Source organism: Podarcis muralis, chromosome 6, assembly GCF_964188315.1.
Source record: "Podarcis muralis chromosome 6, rPodMur119.hap1.1, whole genome shotgun sequence".
Lineage (NCBI taxonomy): Eukaryota > Metazoa > Chordata > Lepidosauria > Squamata > Lacertidae > Podarcis > Podarcis muralis.
Window position 1 is genome coordinate 75,716,266 of NC_135660.1, and position 23,152 is coordinate 75,739,417.

At 41.0% G+C, this 23,152-nt stretch overlaps 1 protein-coding gene across 6 annotated transcripts in view; it reads right to left on the minus strand.

Annotated features, from left to right (window-relative positions):
* Positions 1-1,151: 1,151 nt before the first annotated feature.
* GRID1 (glutamate ionotropic receptor delta type subunit 1) overlaps positions 1,152-23,152 on the minus strand; it is a 713,795-nt gene continuing 691,794 nt past the window's right edge. For 3 of the 6 annotated variants that reach the window (XM_028729284.2, XM_028729285.2, XM_028729283.2), the window contains exon 16: positions 1,152-1,808. In XM_028729284.2, coding sequence (XP_028585117.2) covers positions 1,380-1,808 — 429 coding nt within the window. In that variant the 3' untranslated portion in view covers positions 1,152-1,379. Of the gene's footprint in view, positions 1,809-16,472; positions 22,961-23,152 lie in introns of those variants that run through there. The other 3 variants (XM_028729289.2, XM_028729286.2, XM_077930578.1) reach the window with 3 other exon arrangements.

The window sequence follows — 23,152 nt, forward strand, 5'->3', positions numbered from 1 at the left end:
CCCAAACTCGGCCCTCCATATGTTTTGGGACTACAATTCCCATCATCCCTGACCTGTGGTCCTGTTAGCTAGGGATGATGGGAGCTGTAGTCTCAAAACATCTGGAGGGCCGAGTTTGGGGATGCCTGGGCTAGGGCTTGCTAGCCCCAGCCAGGGAAACAGGCATGGTGGAGACCCCTTGTGCCTCTTTCCCTGACTCAGGCTGTCCTTTTTTTTGTTCAAGATATGGCAACCCTAATTGAAGGTGATGACCCAAAACAACTGCCTGAGGTTGTGAGATGGGGCAGAGAAACATACAGCCTGATGGTATTACAACAAAGGCAAGCCTACCTGAATGTTAGAGGAAGAAAGGGATAACCTGACACAGGACTGCCTAGCTAGTGCCTAGTCTAAACCACAGAGGAAAATGGAAAACAAAACAGAAGCTGCAATTCCTAATTACCAGATTAGCCCTGTCATTCAGAATGAGGCTGTTAACAGAGAATGTTATTCCTATTAGACAGTGGTCCCCCAAAACGTAACAGAAACAAAAACACCACCGGATCCTAATTGGCCACTGAAGCATGATCACATCCTCCCTGCCAGATAAAGCAACAGATAAGGCTCTATGAAGTCATAGCTCCACCCAATGTGCAACAGAGGAACATGCATACAAAAGAGCCAAACTGCTAAGCAATGGCTGCCAATGAATCTGCAAAACTGTAGAACACATATGCATATGGCAATCTGACCCAACAGACTTTTGCGGACATCTACCTGCATTGGGAAGCCTGCACACAAACAGGTGATTGTGGTTGCCATTCTATATAGAATGCAATAAAGAATGACCATTTCATCCTTGTCATGAGAAAGGAGTCCTTAATTTATTGTCTGCACAATTTTAGTGGCATTTTAGGCGTTGTTGCATGTGTCTGCACCATTAAGTTTCCTAGGAGGACTGTGTTTTTTAACAAAACAGCAGAATCTGGGGCAAAATAAAGGAACAGAATGGCAGGACTGGGTTTCCAGCAAGAAATAGCTTTCTCTGCTTTAAAAGTAGGAAATTAGAACATGAACCAAAAAAAGGGAGTACCAGTTAAAATCTGGAGAAATATTTTACTGCCCTCAGTCCCATTAACAGGTCTTCTTTGGCACTTGAGAATGGTCACAAGTAGTTTGCCTTCTTTTTTATTCATAGAGAACAAAATTTACAAAGTCATTCATACATTTTTCTTTTTTTTTCTTTTTTTCTTTTGTTTGTTTTTTACTGACTTTGAAAATTGGGAATATTCAAAATACACTTTTTACCCCACTTCATTCTTTCATTATTTACAGATATGTACAAGAAAAATGTAAGAGTTCTTTTTAATTGTATTAAAAATCTTTGCTGGTCGATTTCATTATATGGATGTTCCATGGGACGACTCCATGGCTTCTGGAATGACTCCCCCCGGCACAGACTGAAAGGACATTGGGATGGGGGTTTTCACAGGGCTCTGACGAAATAGTCCTCCGTTTGGTGATCTGTGTTTACACTGTATAGAGGGCATGGTAGCTGAGCTGCTCAGAGGCAGCGGCAGGTTGCTACCAGAGGCACCTGTGAGTGTCCTGCTGGCACCATGAGTTGTCTGTTCTGGTAAAAAGGAGGTGACAGAAAGTTGTGTGTTCTGGTATTCGCGGACAGGCTCTAGGGTCTGACTGGGTGGCATGCCCCCAATCTCCAAGGCTGAGATTTCGATGGATGCTGGGGAGAGTTGCTTGTGAGCTAAATCTTCATCGATTAAACTGTTCATACGTCTGTGGACCTGTTCCAGGTTCACTTCTTTATCCTATGAGAGAAGAGAGAAAAGTTTATTAATCCTGAAGTATTGGAGAGGCTCTATTCCCATCCAAAGAGAAAGTGGTGACAAGTTTTTCTAGTTCCCATGTAATTTGTCCTTCTCCCCACAGTACAGCCTAAATGTATGTCTTTGTGGCCTCTGGGTCTAGGCTGCTATTATGGAGACTCCTTTGACTATCTTTGCTGATTTAGATCAGCCTTCCATAACTTGTGACCTACCCAGTTAACTCACCAGCCATGTATGGTGGGCCACTAGCTATTAAATAAACCTCTTCTTGTTGTTTTCTAACAGTGGAATTAGAAAAGTCGGTGGTTGTCAAACACCTGATAGTATATGACCCGTGGCTTGGGTGTGCTTGATGAGTCACAGGTTGTGTGGGTTGATCTAAACATGGTGGCCCAAGCCTTGACAGATGGCAGATCACTTTATCACCCTAACTCTTGATTTCCATAATATTACAGGCAGAAATCCTTTTGCCTTTAGGTCATTTGATCCTTGCATGGCCAAAACAAAAGCAAATGTCTCTGATATTTCATGGTGTGGACTCTTAAGACCAACTCAATGCCCTTTGATTATATTGTTGCGCACCATCACAAGTCTGATTTATTTCACAATTGGCAGTGGATTCTCAGCACACACAGCAGATTCTTGATGTACACAGCAACAGATAATGCTCTTTCACTCATGATAATGTACACTGGTTTCCTCCATTGTTTATGCGAAATGTCATGCATGAAATAGCCCTGGGAACGTAAGGGGATAGATGCCAGGATCGTAGTGGTGGGGCAAATAATTTAGCCATCAGCTTGACAGAAGACTAGCAAATATGAACTTAACTGTAACCTATGCAAGACATGGCCTGTCGTGGACAAAAGTCTCAGAGGTTGATACAGAAAGAAAACACTGGGTATTGGAGATGGCGAAGGAGAGGAGCAGCACAAACATTTGTTAAATGTTTGGATATGGATTATGACTATAAATTCAGCATCAGAAAAAAGTAATAAAGCCTACTGTGAATACAAGTAATAGTGTACGCCACAACCCTCACCAGATACCCAGGCACTTGCCCCATGCACTTTCCAAATCACCCTGCTTTATATGAAAGTCATACAAGCCAAGAGCCTGTTATGTACTGAAGTTCTCACCCTGGGCCAGCAGGGGGATACGGTAGATAGTTTTCACTCAGGTCCACATATGCAAATAAGGGATTGAAAGTGACGTTCAGTGATTGGATAGTTACAGAAAATGGTTACTGTTGCGTTCTAGTGGAGCTCTATATAAGCAGGCTGGCTGAACCCTTCAGTTTAGTTCTGTTCTGGCCTGGCCTGTGAATAAACAAGAGCTGTTTGAAGAATCACTGTGTCATCTGATATGTTCACCCACAACTTAACAGAGCCAATGCAAGCTGGAGGGACATTTCTTCCTGTCAGATATTGCTCAGCTGATTAACAAATGTTCAGGAAGCTAGAGGGCAAATAGTTGCGCTAACATTAATAGCTTCAACTACAGTGGTGCCTCGCAAGACGAAAATAATCTGTTCCGCGAGTCTCTTGGTCTAGCGGTTTTTTTGTCTTGGGAAGCAACCCTATTAGCGGCTTAGCGGATTAGCGCTATTAGCGATTTAGCGGCTTAGCGGCTATTAAAGGCTTAGCGGCTTAGCGGCTTAGAAAAAGGGGGGGGAGCGGAAAAAAAATCGCAAGACTCGCAAGACATTTTCATCTTGCGAAGCAAGCCCATAGGGAAATTCGTCTTGCGAAGCAACTCAAAAATGGAAAACCCTTTCGTCTAGCGGGTTTTTCGTCTTGCGAGGCATTCGTCTTGCAGGGCACCACTGTATGTACAATATAATATTTCCATGGCCCACCACAGAGTTTCCCATTGTTCCAGCCCATTAATGTCTGTAGATAGGAAACAACATGAGACAAGATAATGATCTGGGTACTCCCAATATGAAGTCTTTCTGGCCCCGTGGAAAGTCAGTAGTGGCACAAGAAGCAATTGTGCTATGAACCATCTCTGTGCACAGAGACATTACGGGAGTAAAGTAGGATAGAGTAGTGAAAATCATGCTACCCCTTTAGCATCATCCAAGCTTGAAGCAGTTGCAGGTAAATAAGAAAAACTTATCGACAGATATGGCCTGCAAAGCCAGCTTCCTTAATGAATAATTGTGTGCATCTTTCAAAAAGATTCTTCCCTTGACAGTACATCAAACGTATTTTGAGCTGTGAGCCAATTACGTTTATCTACAACAAACAAGAGTTGCGAGAAACACCAACATTGACATCTATGCTAGGAAGCCTTTTTCTAAAAAGCTAATTGAATAGAAACTAGAATATGTCATTTGTATTTCAAGGCAACATGGCCAGTTGGAGGGGGAAATTTTGCCACTAATATTTAATCAGAAAAACTGGCATTACTCAAAGTATTATGGCAACCATATTGGGATTTTATGGGTAGGGAGTGGCAGAGATCTAGCAGTGAGCAAGTGTAAAGAAAAAGGTCAGATCGACCTGTTTTTTTTCTGGTCAGTTAGGTGACTTCATTTCACCAGGATTGACCTGTGTGAGGTACTCATGTTGGTTTCTTCTCTGTAACTCTGTACTTACGTCCTTGTTGTTTATCCAAATAAAAACTATAAATAAAAGAGGATTGCCAAATATCTGAAGTGGCCCCCTTATAATTTGGGTGTGCTATATGAAATCTGAAGATGTTTTGTCCCATACCCTCTTTCAAAAAGGGAAAGGGGGGGAAAGATGATGCCAGTGCATTTGTCTAACTGTCCACTACCTGGATTCAATCAATCAGAGGAAATGATGAACAGTATAGAGGGAAGTGAGTTTCATCTGTAAAGTGCCCACTTGGTTTTTACAGCAAATGTAGTTTATTTGTAGTGACTTTAAAGGAGGAACATAGGCACACTAGCTAAAAGAGATGAAAACTTTAATGTACCAACTTGGCACTTTCCATCTCGGAAGGTGTAAGAGATGATAATGCCGTTAAATCATGTTCCAAATGCCACAAGAAAATGTTTTGTTTTACTGTCCCTAATGAAGATACCAATTTTCATTAGCTTTAAATGTAAAAGAGATTTGTTTTAAGACAGGTGATGCAGAAATGCATCTACATAATATAAGGAATGTGAAGGAAAATAGATGGAAATGAAAACAGTGATATAGCATATATACCTACCGTTCACTATAATGGCACTGTCATGAATTTAATATGAAGTAAAACACAATGGATTGCATTAAATGATTTATTTGCCTTAGTGGAAATCACACCCACTTTAAAATTCTGGGGCACTTAGTTTCGGCTGATCCCCATTTCCAAATAATAATAATAATAATAATAATAATAATAATAATAATTTATTTATACCCTGCCCATCTGGCTGGGCTTCCCCAGCTACTCTGGGCAGCTTCCAAAAAAATATTAAAATACTGTAATACATCAATACACTCAAAGCCTCCCATCTCCCATGGCACAATGGGTCAGTGTGTTTGGCTGTTAACCAGAAGGTTGGTGGTTCAAGCCCACCCAGGGACGGCTGTGGACTGGATTCCTGTATTGCAGGGGGTTGGACTAGATGACCCTGGGGAACCATTCCAACTCTACAGTTCTCTGATCCCCAAAAGCTGCAACTGAGAGTTGGGAGACTCTCTGGAACAGATTGAGACATGATGTCAAGGACTGTAATGTGCGGTGGCTATCCTGACTTTTGTAAGCAGAAGCAGTTTCTGCTAAGTCATTCATAACTGGAAGCAAACCAATGTCTTGTTCCAAAAATCTCACATTGAAGGTGAACATAAATGACTATTGGCCAAGTGGTATATTACCACGGTGTGCATATAATCACTTCGTATGATGGTAATCCATGTGACATGAAGAATTGTACTTCTAGTTTAAAAATTGAGGATGTCAGTCATGTTTCCAAGAACGTGGCTGCTTGAAACCTGACCAAAGGCACCCCACACTTATAATGTATATGGCCCATAAGGGAATAATTTTTTAAATAATTCTGCATTCACTCCCTCCGTTAATACTTTCCAATTTGTCTAGTCCATTTGCAAGGCCATAATTCCAATTCATTCTGTCAGAATTTGAGTAGCAGAGGTTTAGTTATTATCGCCTGCCAAAGGGAAGAAATGGGAGTAACACATGTATTTTGTTGTGATTTTAAAGTAACCGCTATGCACTGTTAAGCTAAATAGATGAATAAACAGTTGGCTTTTAATATACATTAATTTACACCCTCATTAGTCAAGGTTTTCAATACTTAGCAAGGTGTAATCACTGAACATAGATACATGTGGAAAACAAGACTCAGTAGTGTACATTAATTTAGCACTGTCAACTGACCTAGTCAAACATCACTTAATGCAACATAAAATTTGCTGACTGCATTCAGAATGCAGTTTTGCTGGGCTTAGTTTGGCAATTACCGGCACTTATTAAATCAGACTGGAGCTATATTCCAGATCTCTTCTATGTTATGAAGCGACCAAACCTGTTCCAGAAACTACTGGGACCCCCCAGCTGACAAATAATCAGGGCAAGTTAAGCAGACAAATGATGAGACGGTATATGCCTGCGGACTGTCTCACCAGAGTGGTGCATGCTCTAGTTATCTCCCACTTGGACTACTGCAGTGTGCTCTATGTGGGGCTGCCTTTGAAGGTGACTCGGAAACTGCAATTAATTCAGAATGCGGCAGCTAGACTGGTGACTGGGAGTGGCTACTGGGACCACATAACACCCGTCCTGAGAGATCTGCATTGGCTCCCAGTACGTTTCCGAGCACAATTCAAAGTGTTGGTGCTGACCTTTAAAGCCCTAAACGACCTCGGTCCTGTATACCTGAAGGAACATCTCCACCCCCATCATTCAGCCCAGACACTGAGGTCCAGCGCCGAGGGCCTTCTGGTGGCTCCCTCATTGTGAGAAGTGAGGTTACAGGGAACCAGACAGAGGGCCTTCTCAGTAGTGGCGCTCGCCCTGTGGAATACCCTCCCTTCAGATGTGAAGGAAATAAGCAGCTATCTTATCTTTAAAAGACATCTGAAGGCAGCCCTGTTTAGGGAAGTTTTTAATATTTAATTCTCTATTGTTTTAACACTCAATTGGAAACCAAGCAAGATAGGTGGGGTATAAATTATTATTATTATTATTATTATTATTATTATTATTATTATTATTATTATTAAGCATCCATTTATTTATTTAACTATTTGATATCTCAGACTTTTAGCTTAGGCTGGACAAGTGAATACTAAGAGGTGACATCGCCATCTACAAATATCTGAAGGGCTGTCACATGGAAGATGGAGCAAGCTTTTTTTTTTTTTTTGTGCTTCTCCAGAGGACATGAACCAATGGATTCAAATTACAAGGAAAGATATTCTGATAAAACATTAGGAAAAATGTTTCTGATGGTAGTGGGAAGTTCAGAGTGGAATGGACTGTCTCAGAAGGTAGTGGGCTCTCTTTAATTTGAGTTTTTTAAACAGAGGCTGGATGGCCATTTCGCAGGGGGGTTTAGCTGTGATTCTTGAACTGCAGGGTGTTAGACCAAATGAGCATTGGGGTCCCTTCCAAGTCTATGATTCTATGATTCTACAAATACAAATCAAACCAGTGGGGTCCTGGAAGCAAAATTGAAGTTGCTAGGCAGGCTGTTGGAAGTCAGGACCTCCATAATAGCTTTCTCATGAATGCTACCAGTTCCATTTGCAGAGACAGCCAGGCAGCTTTAGCCGTGTAGCCTCCATGTGTGAATCAGACATTGGTGTCAGGAGGAGGGGTTGGATTTGTTAGGCACTGGGGAATATTTTGAGACAAGCCAGGCCTGGACAAGAGGGATAGCCTCTGCTTGAATCAAGATGGAACCAGACAGTTGTCACTCCATATCAAAAAGGTGGCAGAGCAGCCTTTGAACTGATTGGGGGGGGGGGGCAGAGGGAGCTGAGCCAAGTCATATTGATACTCTTGCATTTAATTGTAAATATCATCTAGGCCCATGCTATCATTTACTCCGTGTTAATGGCAGACCCAACTGTTCACAAGTGGTTAGATTTTAGCCCCCTTCTTCTTCCAGATCCACTGTGAGACTAAACATTTAAAAATGTAAGTATCCAAAGAAGTTAACATACTCTGCTTCAGAAGCCAGTGCAAGGCAAGCTATTTTCAGAGTAAATTAGTATAGCTTGGAGAAGAAAAGAACAATTGACAAGGTAATAATTGGATGGGAGGTAGTGATCCTCAAACCACAACTACTAGTTTGCTGGAAAGTAGAGTGTAAATGTAAAGAAAGTTGGAACAGGCAACTAGGTTAGTCCAAGCTAAGGTAGCAAGACAAAACGTCTGAGTTTGAAAGAAATGATGATACAAAGTAAAATTAAGAAAGGAGGAATAGCCAAAATGGGGAAAGAGTGTTATGGGTGAACAAAACAGCTATTAGGCAAGTGGGTTAATATTTGTTGTATGCTGGCATATTATTGGCTAGGAAGCTTCTGCTCAAATGTTTTAACTGTCCTATATGACAATTCCCCCCCCCCCCCGTTGTGGTGGATTTATTTTTATGCAACAATGGAAATCTAAACACATATAGGAATTTCTAGATATATATTCTTTCACTACTTCTTGGAACATGTGAACCAGGTCTGAAAGAGACTATGAAAAGGGTCTCTTTAGCCAATGTGTCTGTCATTTTCAGGTGTGAGGTTTGAGAAGAATGAATTAAAGGTGGCATATGGTGGGTAGACCTTTGATTTACACGAACACTTCAATTTCAGAAGCAATGGGATGATTTAATCCCTACAGTCTTCTTGCTGTGGGTCAAATCATGTTATGGGTGAAATGTAGCTGCCAGTTCCTCATGGATGGATAATAACATTTGAAATAAATACTGGAATGACATGAGATGGATGGATCATGTGGGAAGATCTCAAATCAGTGTTGTACATCTATAGAGGCCTATGATGGGACCTACCCATTTCTTCTGAATCTGTTGTTCAAATATAAATAAAACTGTGCCCTATCCATGAGGGTGTGCTCATTGGCCCTGTAGGCATCCCAAATAACAAGGCAAATCTGGACAATACAGGGAAAGGTCTCTGATGCACCTTATGGTACCTTCTTGGTGGCACAATTCGATTCAGAAAGATAAGGTGCACCAGACCTAAGCTTTCTAATGGCTTTGTCTCCTTGACTGTCCAAAGGCCTTGTAACTGGGGAAATGTCCAGAGCTTGAGGTGGTAAGGATGAGATACTCTGTCCATTATGCTTCCTTTCTATTGCTCCTTTTTCCAGCCATAAGGGCACACATCAGTTTTCATTTCATGAAAGTTCATCAACATTTTAGTGTGGTTTTTTTCTTCTTCAAATGCACATGTTTTGGTAGGGAAGTTTGCCTAACACATTTTGCAAGATTTCACCTAATGCCCTGCGACTTTGTACATTGTTTTCATTAACATGCAGAACTGTATTGCAAAATTCAGAAAAGTGCAAATATCAAAGGATGGCTGTATTTTGGTACAATACAGTGGTACCTCGGGTTGAAAACTCCACTGACCCGGAAGTAGTTGCTCCGGGTTGCAAACTTTGCCCCAGGATGAGAATGGAAATCACGTGCTGGCGGCGCAGTGAGGCCCCATTAGCGAAAGCACGCCTCAGGGTAAGAACAGTTTCAGGTTAAGAACGGACTTCTGGAACGAATTAAGTTCGTAACCTGAGGTACCGCTGTGCATTGTTTTAGGAAGTGTGAATTATGTAGTTTTGCCTTCCAATTTATCCTTCATCCCGAGAGGTGAGTTGGGAGAATATTTCATTTTGACACATAGGTATAGGTTTTATTCACAGTGAATGATTTCCCCAAGACATTCCCAATCACAAGGATTGGGGGGGGGGATTTAAAAAAGTTAGTTTTTCACACTGATCTATGCATTCCCCAATGCAAGTCAGTGGACAGATTTCTCAGCCCAAGAAAAAATCATGGGTGGTGGAGGAGAATCCCACAATCAATGAACCTTTGGGTAACAGGGTCTTTGTGAGATATGAGTGAGATGTTCTACACGTCAATCTTTCCTAGAGATCAGTGTTCTTTTCCCCCAGCCCTGCCCCCAATAAGTCATATTGTCACAACCCTAACATTAATGTCTGCTCTTATGAAAGAACCATTGCATCAATCAATTTGGCAGTCTTCTCCCATTCTGGCAGAAAATTAAAAGCCTTTTTTAAAAAATCAAAATTTAAAGGTGCCCTGCACAACGCCCCCCTCCCAGTGTATCTTCTTATAATTTGGCATGCATAATCCACTGGGGGGGGGGACTACAATGACCAAAAATTTCACCCACTTCTATGAAAAGGGGAATTGTGAGTCGAGGACCCTCCGCCTGCTTAGGATAAATAAGACACAAGACAGACAACAGAGTGAAGCCACGAGGCTGCCACATACACTTGAATGTGGCTCGACCCTGCCCACAAACCAGCCCTATTGGCTGGCCTGCTGGGCAGGGCGTGGCAGCCAGGACAGTGACACAGGGGGCCGACTACACCCCACTGCTGACATGGGACCGGCTCCCACTCACAACACCTTCCCTCTGTGAGGAGGAGAGGATATGTCATCACAGTTTTTAGATTCCTCATTATAGTGCATAGGAAGAAAACAGGGCCTCACTTTTAACAGATCTGATTTGATCTCATAAGACTATAAAATGAGCCTGGCATGCTAGTGGCACAGCTAATTCAGCATACTGTTCTCACAGAAGCACATTCTTAATAGTCATATAGAAAGCATTCAGATAGGCCAATTCCCTTTTCTCATATTCTCTCTCTCTCTCTCTCTCTCTCTCTCTCTCTCTCTCTCACACACACACACACACACACACACACACACACACACAAAATGACTAGTACCTTCCTACAAGGTAAACCAAATGCAACTGTTGACCACAAGATAATTTCAGATAATTTCACCGGGCGCAATCCCTTTTGCAAGCAAATAATATTGAATATGTTTTTGTACTTAAAAAACAGAACTGAAAGAAAGGAAGTTATTTTGCCTTTGCTCACGTGGTCTCGTGTTTCTGGGAAGCATCAGAGTGCTGGCGAGTCTGAAATTCTGAGAAAATACTCAGCAGCAGCCTGATGCTTTGGTGTTGGTCGCTTGAAACAGATTTCTTAATGTCTGCTGATCTTCAAACAAGATGAGAGCAGTAAAAGGCAATAGCACTACCAAGTAGCCATTGCTTGTTTTCTTGGGGGGGGGGGTGATACTGTTGAGTAACCATGTGCAAAATGAAAGAACATATGCCGAGCCCTCCTGAATCAGAGCAAAGGTACATCGAGCATAGCATCCTGTTGTCCGCTGTATTCAGCCAGATAAGGAAGGGCTATAGCTCAGTGCTACAGGCAGTGTGTGGCATGCAAAATCAAAGGTTCAGTACTTGGTATCTCCAGGCATGGCTGAGAAAGACTCATGTATGCAAGCTTGCCTCTCTACAAGTTTACCGGGCAGCTTAGACAGTACTCAGCTAGATGGATCAGTGCAGCTTCCTATGTTCCTATTCCTCCAGAGGACCCACAAACATGGCTTGAAGCTCTCTCATATTGTTGCTCCCCAGCAACTAGAAGCCAGCAGCTACCTCAGAATGTGAAGTTTCCATATAACCATAATGTCTTCTAACCTTTGATAGATTTTATTTTCCTGTGTTTTGTTTTGTTTTGAACTATTCTAGTTGTCTGGAGCTCCTTTGGGGAAATAAAGTAGATTTGTTTAAAAATAAATAATAAATAGACAACCTCCATCTAGGCTAGTGGCGATCAATGCCATGCATTAATTATGTGCTGTGTGAAGAACTACTTTATTTTGTCTGTCCTGCATCCAGCCCTAGTCAGTTGTGTCTGATGCCCTTGAGCTGTAGTATTATGAGATACAGACAGCTTCTCTTTCTGTTTTCTCTATACCGTGCCTAACTAAGATCGATAGTGAGGCTTTTAAGCAAAACAAATTTTAAAAATGAGGCCTTGTTGGCATAATTGACAACATTTCCCAGTGTGAGTCAACATTGTTTTTAGCAAAGGTTGTTTTCTAGCTGCTGTGACAAAAATGCATCTGATAGCCTGCTGAAACCTCACAGACCTCCAAATATGTGTTCCTCATGCCAAAATATCTGGATTCTGGGAACCTGGCATGTTAATTACTTCCCAACAGCCAGGTGGAAGAGCTAAAATTAGGGATGTATGAAACTACCCTCATCCCATAGATGAAATTTGTTGGGCTTAAATTCCCTTGGAATTCCTCACTTGAGGAAGGACTTTCAGATTTGCCTTGAATTTCATTCTAGCCAAACTCCAACTGCAACCAAACAGCATGTTGATACATTTCACTAGTGTAAATGCAATTCTATAGGCTTCTGTTGAATTCTTCAAATTACAGAGGAAAAACATTTTCATGCTTTGCATTTATGGGGGGGAAATACATCATTGGGACTCACCGAGTCCATGTTTCATTGGGTTACTTTCCCACAAGAAAGAAACCTGGATTGACAGACTGAATCATCAGGAATTACAGACATAATCAAGGACATGATTGCTTTTTTCTCTAACATGAGGAAAATGAATTGTACTCCAATATACTTAAGGTATTTTCGCATTAACTAAGCAGCTGGAATTTCAAAACAGTCATGAATGGGCACTCCAAGCCAGGTTTCAGATAGACTGGCCCATTCCCTTGAGGAGTTCCTGTGGTTCTGCACACCCTTGAAATAGAGTTGGATTGAGGGAGATCTCCAGTAGCAGCAATGAATGTGTGTCTATACATATATAGTAGTCAGTTTTGTAAGGTTAAGGAATGGATTATAGCTCAGTAGGTGATCACGTGCAAGGCATGCAGAAGGTCTCAGGTTTGGTCCCTGGCACATCTAGTTATAAGGAACTCAGTTGCACTGTTTGGGAAGGGCATCTATGCCTGGACAAAGCAGTTAGCATGGACAGTACTGGCCCGATGCATCAAGGGTCTGATACTGACTCAGAGCAATACAGATAAAAAGCAGCAAAAAAGGATGTACAATAACATTTTTAAGGAAAATGTGACATCACATGAGGGTTGTTTTTTTTTTTTTTTCATGCCAAGAGGTATGAAAATGAAATTGTTTGGAAATGACAGCATTGTAGGCTGAGGAAATGTGTGCTTTGTGCAGTTGAGGTGTGCATTCACTACAGGCAACAAAAGAGGCAGGGAGGGTGGAAAGGTTGGAGGTTTCAGGGAGTGACTGCAAGCATAGATTTTTTTTTTTAATTATACGTGATTTTATAAATGCTCACCATGGTTCTGAGACCCAGCCTCACCTCATGGGCAATCTCCAAGGGGCAAAAAAACACAGAGAAGAAGAAGAGGGAGGGGGAAATGATCAAATAGTGTGGCTTCTAAGAAATGTACACATAGTGATGACAGATATCAGCATACCCATGTCATGCAACACTGATGATAGTAAGCAAAATGTCTGCATCTTTTATTTGAACTCTTCCCCCCATCCCTTCAGCATAGGCCAGACACACCCCAAAGTGTGTTGGGATTTTGGTGGGAGTGGAAGAAATACTTTCTAATTTTTCTCAGATTAATGTGTTACCCTTGGTATTTTTTCATTGCTGATCAATCACACCCATCACTGACATGCCACATGACATGAAATTGTCATTTCAAAGCAGGTTTTGATTTATTTCATCTATACCTGCATTGCATTTCAATGTACTCTTACTCTTACTTGGAAATAAGCCCCACTGGATAAATTTGCTTCCAAGTAAGTATGAATAAAATGATAGTACATATCATCTGGAATATGAGTAAAACCATTCAAACAAATCAAGGTATGTTTTTCCGTGCAACCTGGCCTGGAATTAGTAGTGGCATGAACTGGTTGCCTCCCACTTCAGATTTTTTTGGCGGAGTTGTGCGCTCAGTCATGAGTTTGCCTTCAATCAGCTAATTCAGATATTTCCTATTTGTGACACAAATGACACACTAAAAATGTAACCAAACTACTGAATGTGACTGGCATGGTCTAGGTTAATTTATCTGATTCTGTTGGAGGTTTTTGTTTTTAATTTTGGTGTACTTCATACTCTAAAATGCTATTTTCTTCACCATTTTGGATACCGAAAAGGAATTGTATATTGGAAAAGAAAAGGAAGTATACAATTTTCACCAATAAATTAGGTAATCTCAATTAGTGCTACATTTTAGGAGTGATTTATTTATTGATTGATTGATTGATTGATTGATTGATTGATTTGGTGGTGGAGGCAGGCTCACAGTAACCACTGAGGCCAAGGTAGGAAAGTATTTCAAATTGTGTGCATGTTGACAGGTGTTTGGATGACTGGCAGCTCTGTCCCATTCGCTTGGAACAGGATTCTATTTTGGTATAATTTTCTCTGTACAAGTTAAGCCTGGTACAGAGCTTAACTCATTGTATTTCATAACGTCACATTTCATAACATGGCTGGGCCATTCAGTGGCCTTATGGCTTGTCTCGTGTATTGGAAAGCCAACTTCTTTTCTGAGAAACCCTTGTATAGCTTCCATGGAACCCAAGGCTTCTTGCGCTTATCTTTCATATTAATACAGGCCATACGTTATAGCTATATAACATTCCTTTGCTACTGCCGGTTACATGTTGCAATGGGAACACGTACATCTTCCTCTCCCCTTATTCCTCACTCTTCCCCTGGTACAGAGATGCTGGTAGATTAGAGTAGTCCAGATTTCTAAACAGTTCAGTACCTTGACTTAAAATTGTATGAGAATTATCCAACCACCTATCGCAAAAAAACTGTCTGTCAAATGGCCAGGTTCTCAACAGCTCTTCAAGTTCTATTTGCATGGTAGTTTTGGAACTCCATTCAGATGGTAGTAAAGAGCTGTAAGTTGATATTTCTCTGAAAAGTGTTGGAGAAGAGTAGAATGACTTCCATTCTTCTCTAGCTACACTCTGGAATCTACAGGAGATTCCACATTCCGCCACCTGGGACCTTCTGAAGTGTGGCCATTTCTGATTCCTTAAGGCTTCAATGGCGGGTAGCTTGTTTGGGTGGGTGGAAATCTGTGTTAGTAAGTAAGTATGAGTGAATACAGGCCATTGTTTAACAAGTGATAGCTTGCTTCCAGTGCGTGTGACCATTTTACAGAGCCTCAAACACATTGCTTTCCGATGGAATCAGTGATAAATTCAAACTCTCAGTCATCTAACCACAATTAAGGCTGCAATTAAGGTAGGACCTGCTAGTTCTCCCAGTTTCTCATCCCCCCCCCCCCAAATCTTAAATTCTGCTTTCTAGATTTCAGCCACAATTTATGAATTTCCTTGAAAAAAGTCACCAGCATTTTGGTGTGAATTTATCCTAGTGAACACAGTTTTTTTCATACCAAGCCCCATTGTACTCTGAGTCCCCACTGAACTCTGGAGTACTTACTTCTGAGTAGACAGTCTGTAGACAGGAGTGGACTGTAAGCAATGAAAAATCAAGAGGATGCACATATGAATTGGCCTTGTGTAGTAGCTAGTGTGCTACTGTTCTACACCCCAGTATTGCCAGTGACATTTTTTATTATTATTTCCTGCTCCCAAAAGTTTATTTCATCTTAGGAAATTAAAGTACAATGCAGTGATACATACAGATGATTATTTATATGAGAAATTTTAGCAAAAAAAGTACACAGATTTCAGATGTGATTGAAATACATAAAAATAATAATTTAAAAAGCAATGTAAAATATAAACATACAATGAAGGGGAAGTATATATATATATATTTAAAATCTTTTATTTTTCTTCACATGGAATAGGGAACACAAGTTGAAAAAACCAAATAAAACAGTAAAAAGAAAAACAGCCAGCAACAGGGTGGGTTGGGGGGAGAAGACAGTGATGAAATGGCAAAAAAAGAGAGATAATAGTGCAGGCATAGGCAAACTCGGCCCTCCAGATGTTTTGGGACTACAACTCCCATCATCCCTGACCACTGGTCCTGTTAGCTAGGGATGATGGGAGTTGTAGTCCCAAAACATCTGGAGGGCCAAGTTTGCCTACGCCTGTGATAGTCTGTGTTGAGAGTAGTCAACCTGTTGTCTGGCAGATGTTGAGAAAGACATTTCCAATCAGCTCCAGCCAGCACGGCCAAAGTGATGGTGGGAGTCCACAACATCTGGAGAGCACCATAGTGCCTGTCTTCAGTGTCTTCAGATTTAAGTAGGAGGAATGACCCAGTTCCCAAAACAGTTCAGCTAATTTTCTACTCTCAAAGTGCATGAATGCCCCAGTTATGCTTTAAAAAAAATGGGGGGGGGGGACTGGAGGTGATACATTCCTAAGTACAATGGATCCAGGTGGTACACAACCATTATGCAGAACCTGTGGTGTTGTTTTTTTCAGTCCCTAAGGAATGTTCCTCCTTCTGGCAGCTAATCTATATAATCGGAAATCCCATGCAATGTATCCCTTGCTGGACTCTACTACTTTAGATTGCATGGAGAACAGCATTTCCAACTTAGTCTATTTATTGAGGAGCACATTACATGTAGTGTACACCAGGCACCAATATCGAGTCTCTCTTCAGTGCCAGGTGAATAATTTTCCCTAGCCTTTTCTTTAGTTTTTGTGATTTTATGCTAATTTGTAGTGCAATTTGCTGGGTGATCAAATTCACTGTATTTATTGTATTTTCATTTTTATGCTGTGCACCACTCGGCGAGCCCAGGCTGCAGAGATGCTAGCAAATATTTCAGTAAATAAAACAAAGCGTGAGAGCAATTCACACCTCCCATACAGGAGAAAGATCAAATAACTGAATGCTCATACGTGAAATATTTCTTGCAAATACAAAATCAGCTTGTTTGAGAGATACTTGTAGCCTGTCCTTCTCCCTTGCATACTAGCTTTAAATATGCAGACAGTTTTTTTTGCTCAAAAAGAGGGATCATTCAAACATTTCACACACACAGTTTGAAGTGATACTGTCCATCATTGGATACATTACATGGGACTGTCACTTGTGAAGCTTGACTCTAAGACAGCAGGAGTTTTTAGGATGCAAATGTTTTGAGGTAGGTTAGAATACACCCATCATTAACAGCTATGGTATTATTCAAGCTAAATACACTGAAAGGGGGAGTTTTTTTTAGTTGATACATCAAACATTATATACCACTTACTAGAACAAAAGAGCTCTAGGCAGTTTAAAATATTCATGAAAAATACCAATAAAATTGTATTTATGATGGTTGTGGCATTAGAGATCACAATAAGGCATAAAACATGTAAACCTGGTTAGGCTTGTAAAAAGAAAAAGGTAAAAAAAAAATGGTTGACACTCCTACAGTGCCAGAGGCAAACCTGTAGGGACAGGTCATCTCTAGTTCAAAAGCTTTGCACACTCTAGAGCCTTGTGCACTGATTTCAAAAAATTATTGGTTCGCAGGAAGATGAGTGAAGGCACTGACAATAACAAAATGCCACTATTTTAGCTCCTGCAGTGCTAATCTCACTATTGGCCCTTTGAACGCCACTAAGAGGCATAAGACATTCTAGTAGAATGTTTTTCACATGGTCTGATAAGGAGCAGTTAGGCAAACACAAGTTGCTTTCAGCTGCTAATAGCAGCGGACCTAACAGACAGCTGTTTTCGCTACACAGCAAAATGAAGGTTAGGGAGTGGGGAAAGATACTTAGCAAAGCTGAATTCAGTACAGTATTTAAAGGTGGCCTTGTTGAAAGTCCCTTTTCCACACAACTGATAAAGGTACTGGGAACCTGTCCTCCTTTAAATCTTACCTTCCCAATATGATTAAATAAAAACCCTGTTTTAACTGATGGCCGCAACAGATTGCAAAATAGGATTTATTGATGGCTTGAAATGTGCCCGAGGGCCTCTCTCGTTGATAGTAATTTCTGGGACTCCCTAGGAACTGCTATAAAATTATGATGTAAATTAGATTATTAATTAGGACAGGTTTAGACGGTTCAGTGCACATTATTTTTTATCGTTATCAGGCGAAAACTCAATAACAAACTGATAGTAGGGAGCTGTAAGGTTTCTAGGAACTTCATAAATGTAAGCACATTTATTTTTCTAGAAAGAGGCACTGGAACTCACCATGAATGCCTCCCTTGTTCTCTTACAATGGCAATGACACCCACCTGAGAGGTGCCGGAACTGAGTTCCAGCTGAAAAAGCCCTGGCAAGCACCATCCATATTCTCACAGCATGGAACAATGACCTAAATGATGGGGAAATCTGTCACTCTCCAGGTATTGTTGAACTACAACTCCCATCATCTCTGATCACGAGCCTTGTTACCTGGTACTGACAGAAGCGGGAATCCACAAAATCCAGAAGGTCACACATTCCCCATTTCAGACCTAAAAGTAGCCAAGGCAGTGAAGAGCTTGCAAGTCATGCCATGATCAGCATCAAAGTGGCTTCCTCTGCCTAGATACTACTTTAGAGAGGAGTTGTCTGTTTCTGTCATCTACCTGAAGTTATTAATCCATTTTTCATTTCTTAAAGTATCGCCTCCTACTGAACTTAGGTTAAAAATATACTCCCCAGGAGGAAATCCCCCCGAAATGTTTCAATCAAATCTTCCACGGTTGGTTTGCCTTAAAATCCTGGCTGTAAGATCCCTGCAGTGCTTGCAGGGCATAGTTGACTGAAATTCTGCACTGCTACAGTGGCCGGTGAGCGTGGGCTATGCAAAGTGCCTACTTGCTGGCAAAGCAGATCTTAGAAATGGGTGGTTAGCATTTTGCAATGTTAGAGAGCATTTAGCAAGCAATGACTAGGCTCTGGCAATTCCAAGAGACAGTCCTATTAGCAAAACTGCAGATTCCAAAGCATTAGTGAAGTTGGACAATATCAGAAGCCCATTGGAATTCTGTGCAAGAAGCAGACAAAGAAGGAATCCCAACAATGAGAAACAACAAAGAATGGCGAAAAAGCCCCTTTCCCAAATGAATGGAGAGTTAGAATGCCTTGATATAAAAAGAAGCTGACCTCTATTTAACCATTCGTTTTTGTATTTGGCTACAACTTTGGGGCATAGTTTGTATTACGTGTGCTTGGGGAAATAATATGACCGCTGTGTTGCATTGTAAGAACTTTGTATAGGAAGGACTTTTCATTATATTATTTTTAATAGTGGCACTCTTTGATATTACGGCTGAAAGGAAGTGCCTCTCAAAATCCCTTTGCACATTACAAAAACAGTAGAGCTACTCCAGGTATATCTTGTAAAATAAAAACCACTTCTGAGGACTAGGGCTGGATAGTATCTGGTTTTCAACATTGTGATATATCACAATGCTCGAACACTGAAAACATCTGAAAAAGTGGCTGGGCTGGGGAGGGAGGGAGAAGCGACCAGGAGGAAGGGAAGGAAGCTACCTGCTTGCTCAGTCGAAGGAGTTCCTAGTGACTCGCTCCCTCCACAGCCCAGTCCCGGCCTCAGAAGAGGGAGCCTGAGAAGGTTTTTTCTCATCTGCCTGCCTGCAAGCAGGGTGGGCTGCCTCATTCTTCCTGCGACTGACCGGGAGGAAAGAGGCAGCCCGCTTAACTTGCTTGGGCAAAGGCAAACGTGCAGGCAGGCAGATGGGCAAGCTGGCAATACATCGCGACTCCCTGCTCCCAGCACAGCACAGGCAGGAGTGAAATGCACTATGATGGGCCACGTATGTATTGCCAGCTCAAAATGTCTGAAACCGGTTTCAGACAATGAATTGAAATACATGTGCATCCACATGTAGACATACTTTTTTAAAAAGTTGCGCATTGTTTACACATGGTATGGCAGCTTTCTCCAGTCTTAGGTTTTCAGATGTTGTTGGACTATCCCCATTATCCTTGACTATTCTGGCTGTGGACAATGGAGGTTATATTCCAGCAGCTTCGGAGGAAGGCTGTTGTGTGAAATACACTTTGGGCAAACCTTTCAGAAAAATGTACCTGGCAGTTTGGCAAGGTGTAAAATAGGCCCTATTTGAATGAACTAAATCAGCAATTCCATTTTGCACCAAGAACCCGCCATGTTCGAAGTGGTGAGAAATGGAGGGTAGAAAGCATGCATTTTAATTGGTCATCCGTCCACTGATTATAAATAATATTTTGCATTTCAACCAATAACGGATTCAATTTATACAAGTGTGCATGTATCACCAACAGCTAATTCATTATAGGTGCCATTTTGAGATAGTGAAGTGAGTGAACCTTAGAAAGAAAGACAATCCTTAATACATTTCTCTCTTTCTCTCTCTTTCAAGTGGCATTCTAGAACAAAAGGTCTAAACGTTTAACTTATAAATGTATCAATTAAACATTGTTCTCATTAACCCCAGCTGCCTCCCCCCCACCACCACACCATCAACTAACATCCTAATCCTATCAAAGTTTTCTCAGAAACGGTTCCTACTTTCTTCAATGGATTTACTTGCCCAAATATAGGGAAAGTAGATTTGATGCAAGAAATCCATGACCCATTTTTTTAAAAGTTAATAGAACAAGGGCTATGATTCTGGGGGACAGAACAACTTAATCTCTCCCCTACTTCTAATTCTCTTGTCCTGATTAAAATTGCACTGTAGGTTTCTCCCTACAGGACAAACAGCAGCCACAGGGGGAAATTTCAGTCAGGAAAATGCTGTGGGAGAGAAATGTTACTGCCACTTTGTCCCACCGCATTCAGATAAAAAAAACAACCTCTGGGACACAGTTGGTTTATATATTTCTTCCACATCATGTCTAGTTGTGCCCTGAAAGTTGGGCAACACTGACAGGGCAAATCAGCATTTATTTCATGAGTCAGTTTCACAAGGGTTTATTCAGAAGTTATGTCCCACCTCTTCATTAATTTGCAGAGGTTTTTTTTCTAAATAATAATAATAATAATGCATGGAAACTTGTATTTGAATGGTATTTTTGAATCTATTTTCTCACTAAATAGGTTTTTTTATATTACTTCATAGTATGCATTTATATAGGCTTTTTTTAAATCCCAAAGCACACTATATATATAATACACATTTGGGTGTGTCTTTTGAACTTAGAACTGCATCACAATTTTGGAGAACGGAAAAATTCAAAAAATATCTACAGTATGTCTAAGAGGCTACTTTGAATCGGAATCCACAAAGAGCAAATTCCTCAAACATCCCTACTGCCATGAGCATGCAGAAGACTGAACTTTAAAGTGTTCAGTTCAATTTAGTTTTAGTTCACTCACTATTAACTGAACGAACTAAAGGTTTCAGCCCTCATACTAATAATGTGTCTTTGCCCATAGATGGATTTCTCCACACATCATCTCTTCGTGAATAAGAAATGGATTCATGATACTCTTGGCTACGTGAGCAAATTAAGTAAGTTATTTTTTGACCAAAAAAAGTTCCCTTTGAAAAGAATGCACAGTGGACTTACATACAAAATGATTTCTCTGACTTGGATGTGAAGCATGGTAGCTAAAGACTTGGAGGACAAATTGAATGAACAAGTAGGGAATCCAGACAAGTGGAATGTTAATGACAAGTAGCATTAGAGAATATAAGCCTTCCCATCAGTTTGTATGTGGTAGGCATGTCAATTAGTGCAACACTCTGGCTATTCAGAAATAAAAATTAAAAGTGATAGGCCCTGAGTTCTTCCCCAGTCGGGGTGTGGCTGCTGTCATAACCCTCTGGCACAAAGCATCTGTTCAAGATGAAAAGAAGGTTAAAGTGCCTTAATGTCTCAAAGCCCAACAGAGAGGTGAGGTTGTTAAAGACTGAAACAGATGCAAACAGATGCTGTCTCTTTGCACGATATGGCTATGACAGGTTGATTATTATTGCTTTGAAATATTTGCAAGAAAAACCTTTGATAACAGGCAATTTCATATTCTGACTATAAGAGATACTTAACTAAAAGCCGCTCATTTAGCTCTGAAGAGTATTATTTTTAGAAAGAGACAAGAAGGGGGGGGGGGGAGACACATCAACCAGTGATGGGGCCTGAATGATTTATTGTGTTATTAATGAGTGGAATAAAGATTCATTCATCTGTTCACACAAAGGAAAACAGCATTACATATTTCTCTAAAAGTGCTTGCCTTAGTTATGCACTGCTCCCACACTTGCTTTGTAAAGGGATATTTTCTTCCACAAAGAAAACTGAGTTACATAAGAGCACATGGGAACATACTGAAGTTCCTTGCTGCCGTATTTTGACATCATCCTCTGCAATCCCTCGCTGACTGCTTTATCAGCTAACAGCAACTAACTACCATAGAGACTTCACATCTTGGAATGAATTTATCTCTCCATGGTGGCAGAAGACACCTGGGATGGGCCTTACTCAAGTCCCCATTTCACAAACAACCAGTTCAGTGGCTTTCATATGCACCCTCCCCCCCCCAAAAAAAAACATTCACCAAGCTGAGCACAGACCCTACTAGAAGCTCAATAAACCTCACGCTCTTGTGGTTTACCTAGGACTGCAAAAAAATGGGACAGGAAGGGTTGTTTAGCTCCTGTGAGATCACAATACGCAACTATATTTGAGCTGTCGCCAGCATGGTGAATCATGAGTTGCGTATACCCAAGTTAAAAAATATATAGTTAAACTATTAAATGGTTTGAAGTCACTAGATTCCACCTGACCTATCTAGCTTGTTACTCAAGATTCATGTCACCTGGTGACTGCATTATTGCTTCTATTGCTTTAACCAAAAGATCAGATGAGGGCCCCAAGTGAGGAGGTAAATAGCCTTACACTTGCTCTCAATCTTCCCATATTCCAGGTCGAGTATTTTAACACCAAACCAGAAGGGCAAAAAGAGTCCTTGGGGTCGAGGAGGAGGTGACATGTGGTGCAGGCTTGGCCAGCAGGTAAACATGGGATTTTTGTTGTTGTTGCAAGAATCAGGTGTTGAATCTGTGTATTTAAGGCAGCCCTAAACATCCTTGTCTGTCAGTTTTAACAGTGGGGGCCAAAGGCATGGTGCCTGAGCTACTCTCTTACCCCTAAAGATGGTCTCTCCATGGCAAGGTTGAGGCACAATGGTGGGGCAATGTGGGAATGTTTGCAGTGCTGCTGCTGCCCAGGCTGTATCTGCTCTATAAATAAATACAGGACTTTAGTTGCCAGAGCTGACATTTTGGTACCTTCCATAAAACACAAACATTAGGGATTTTTTTAAAAAAAAATGGAAAAAGGATATAACTTTTTAAAAAGAAAGAAACCTGTGCTTAAATGTAATTATCTGCAATTGTAATCCAGTGAACTGGATTTCCGCAGCTTCAGTTTGA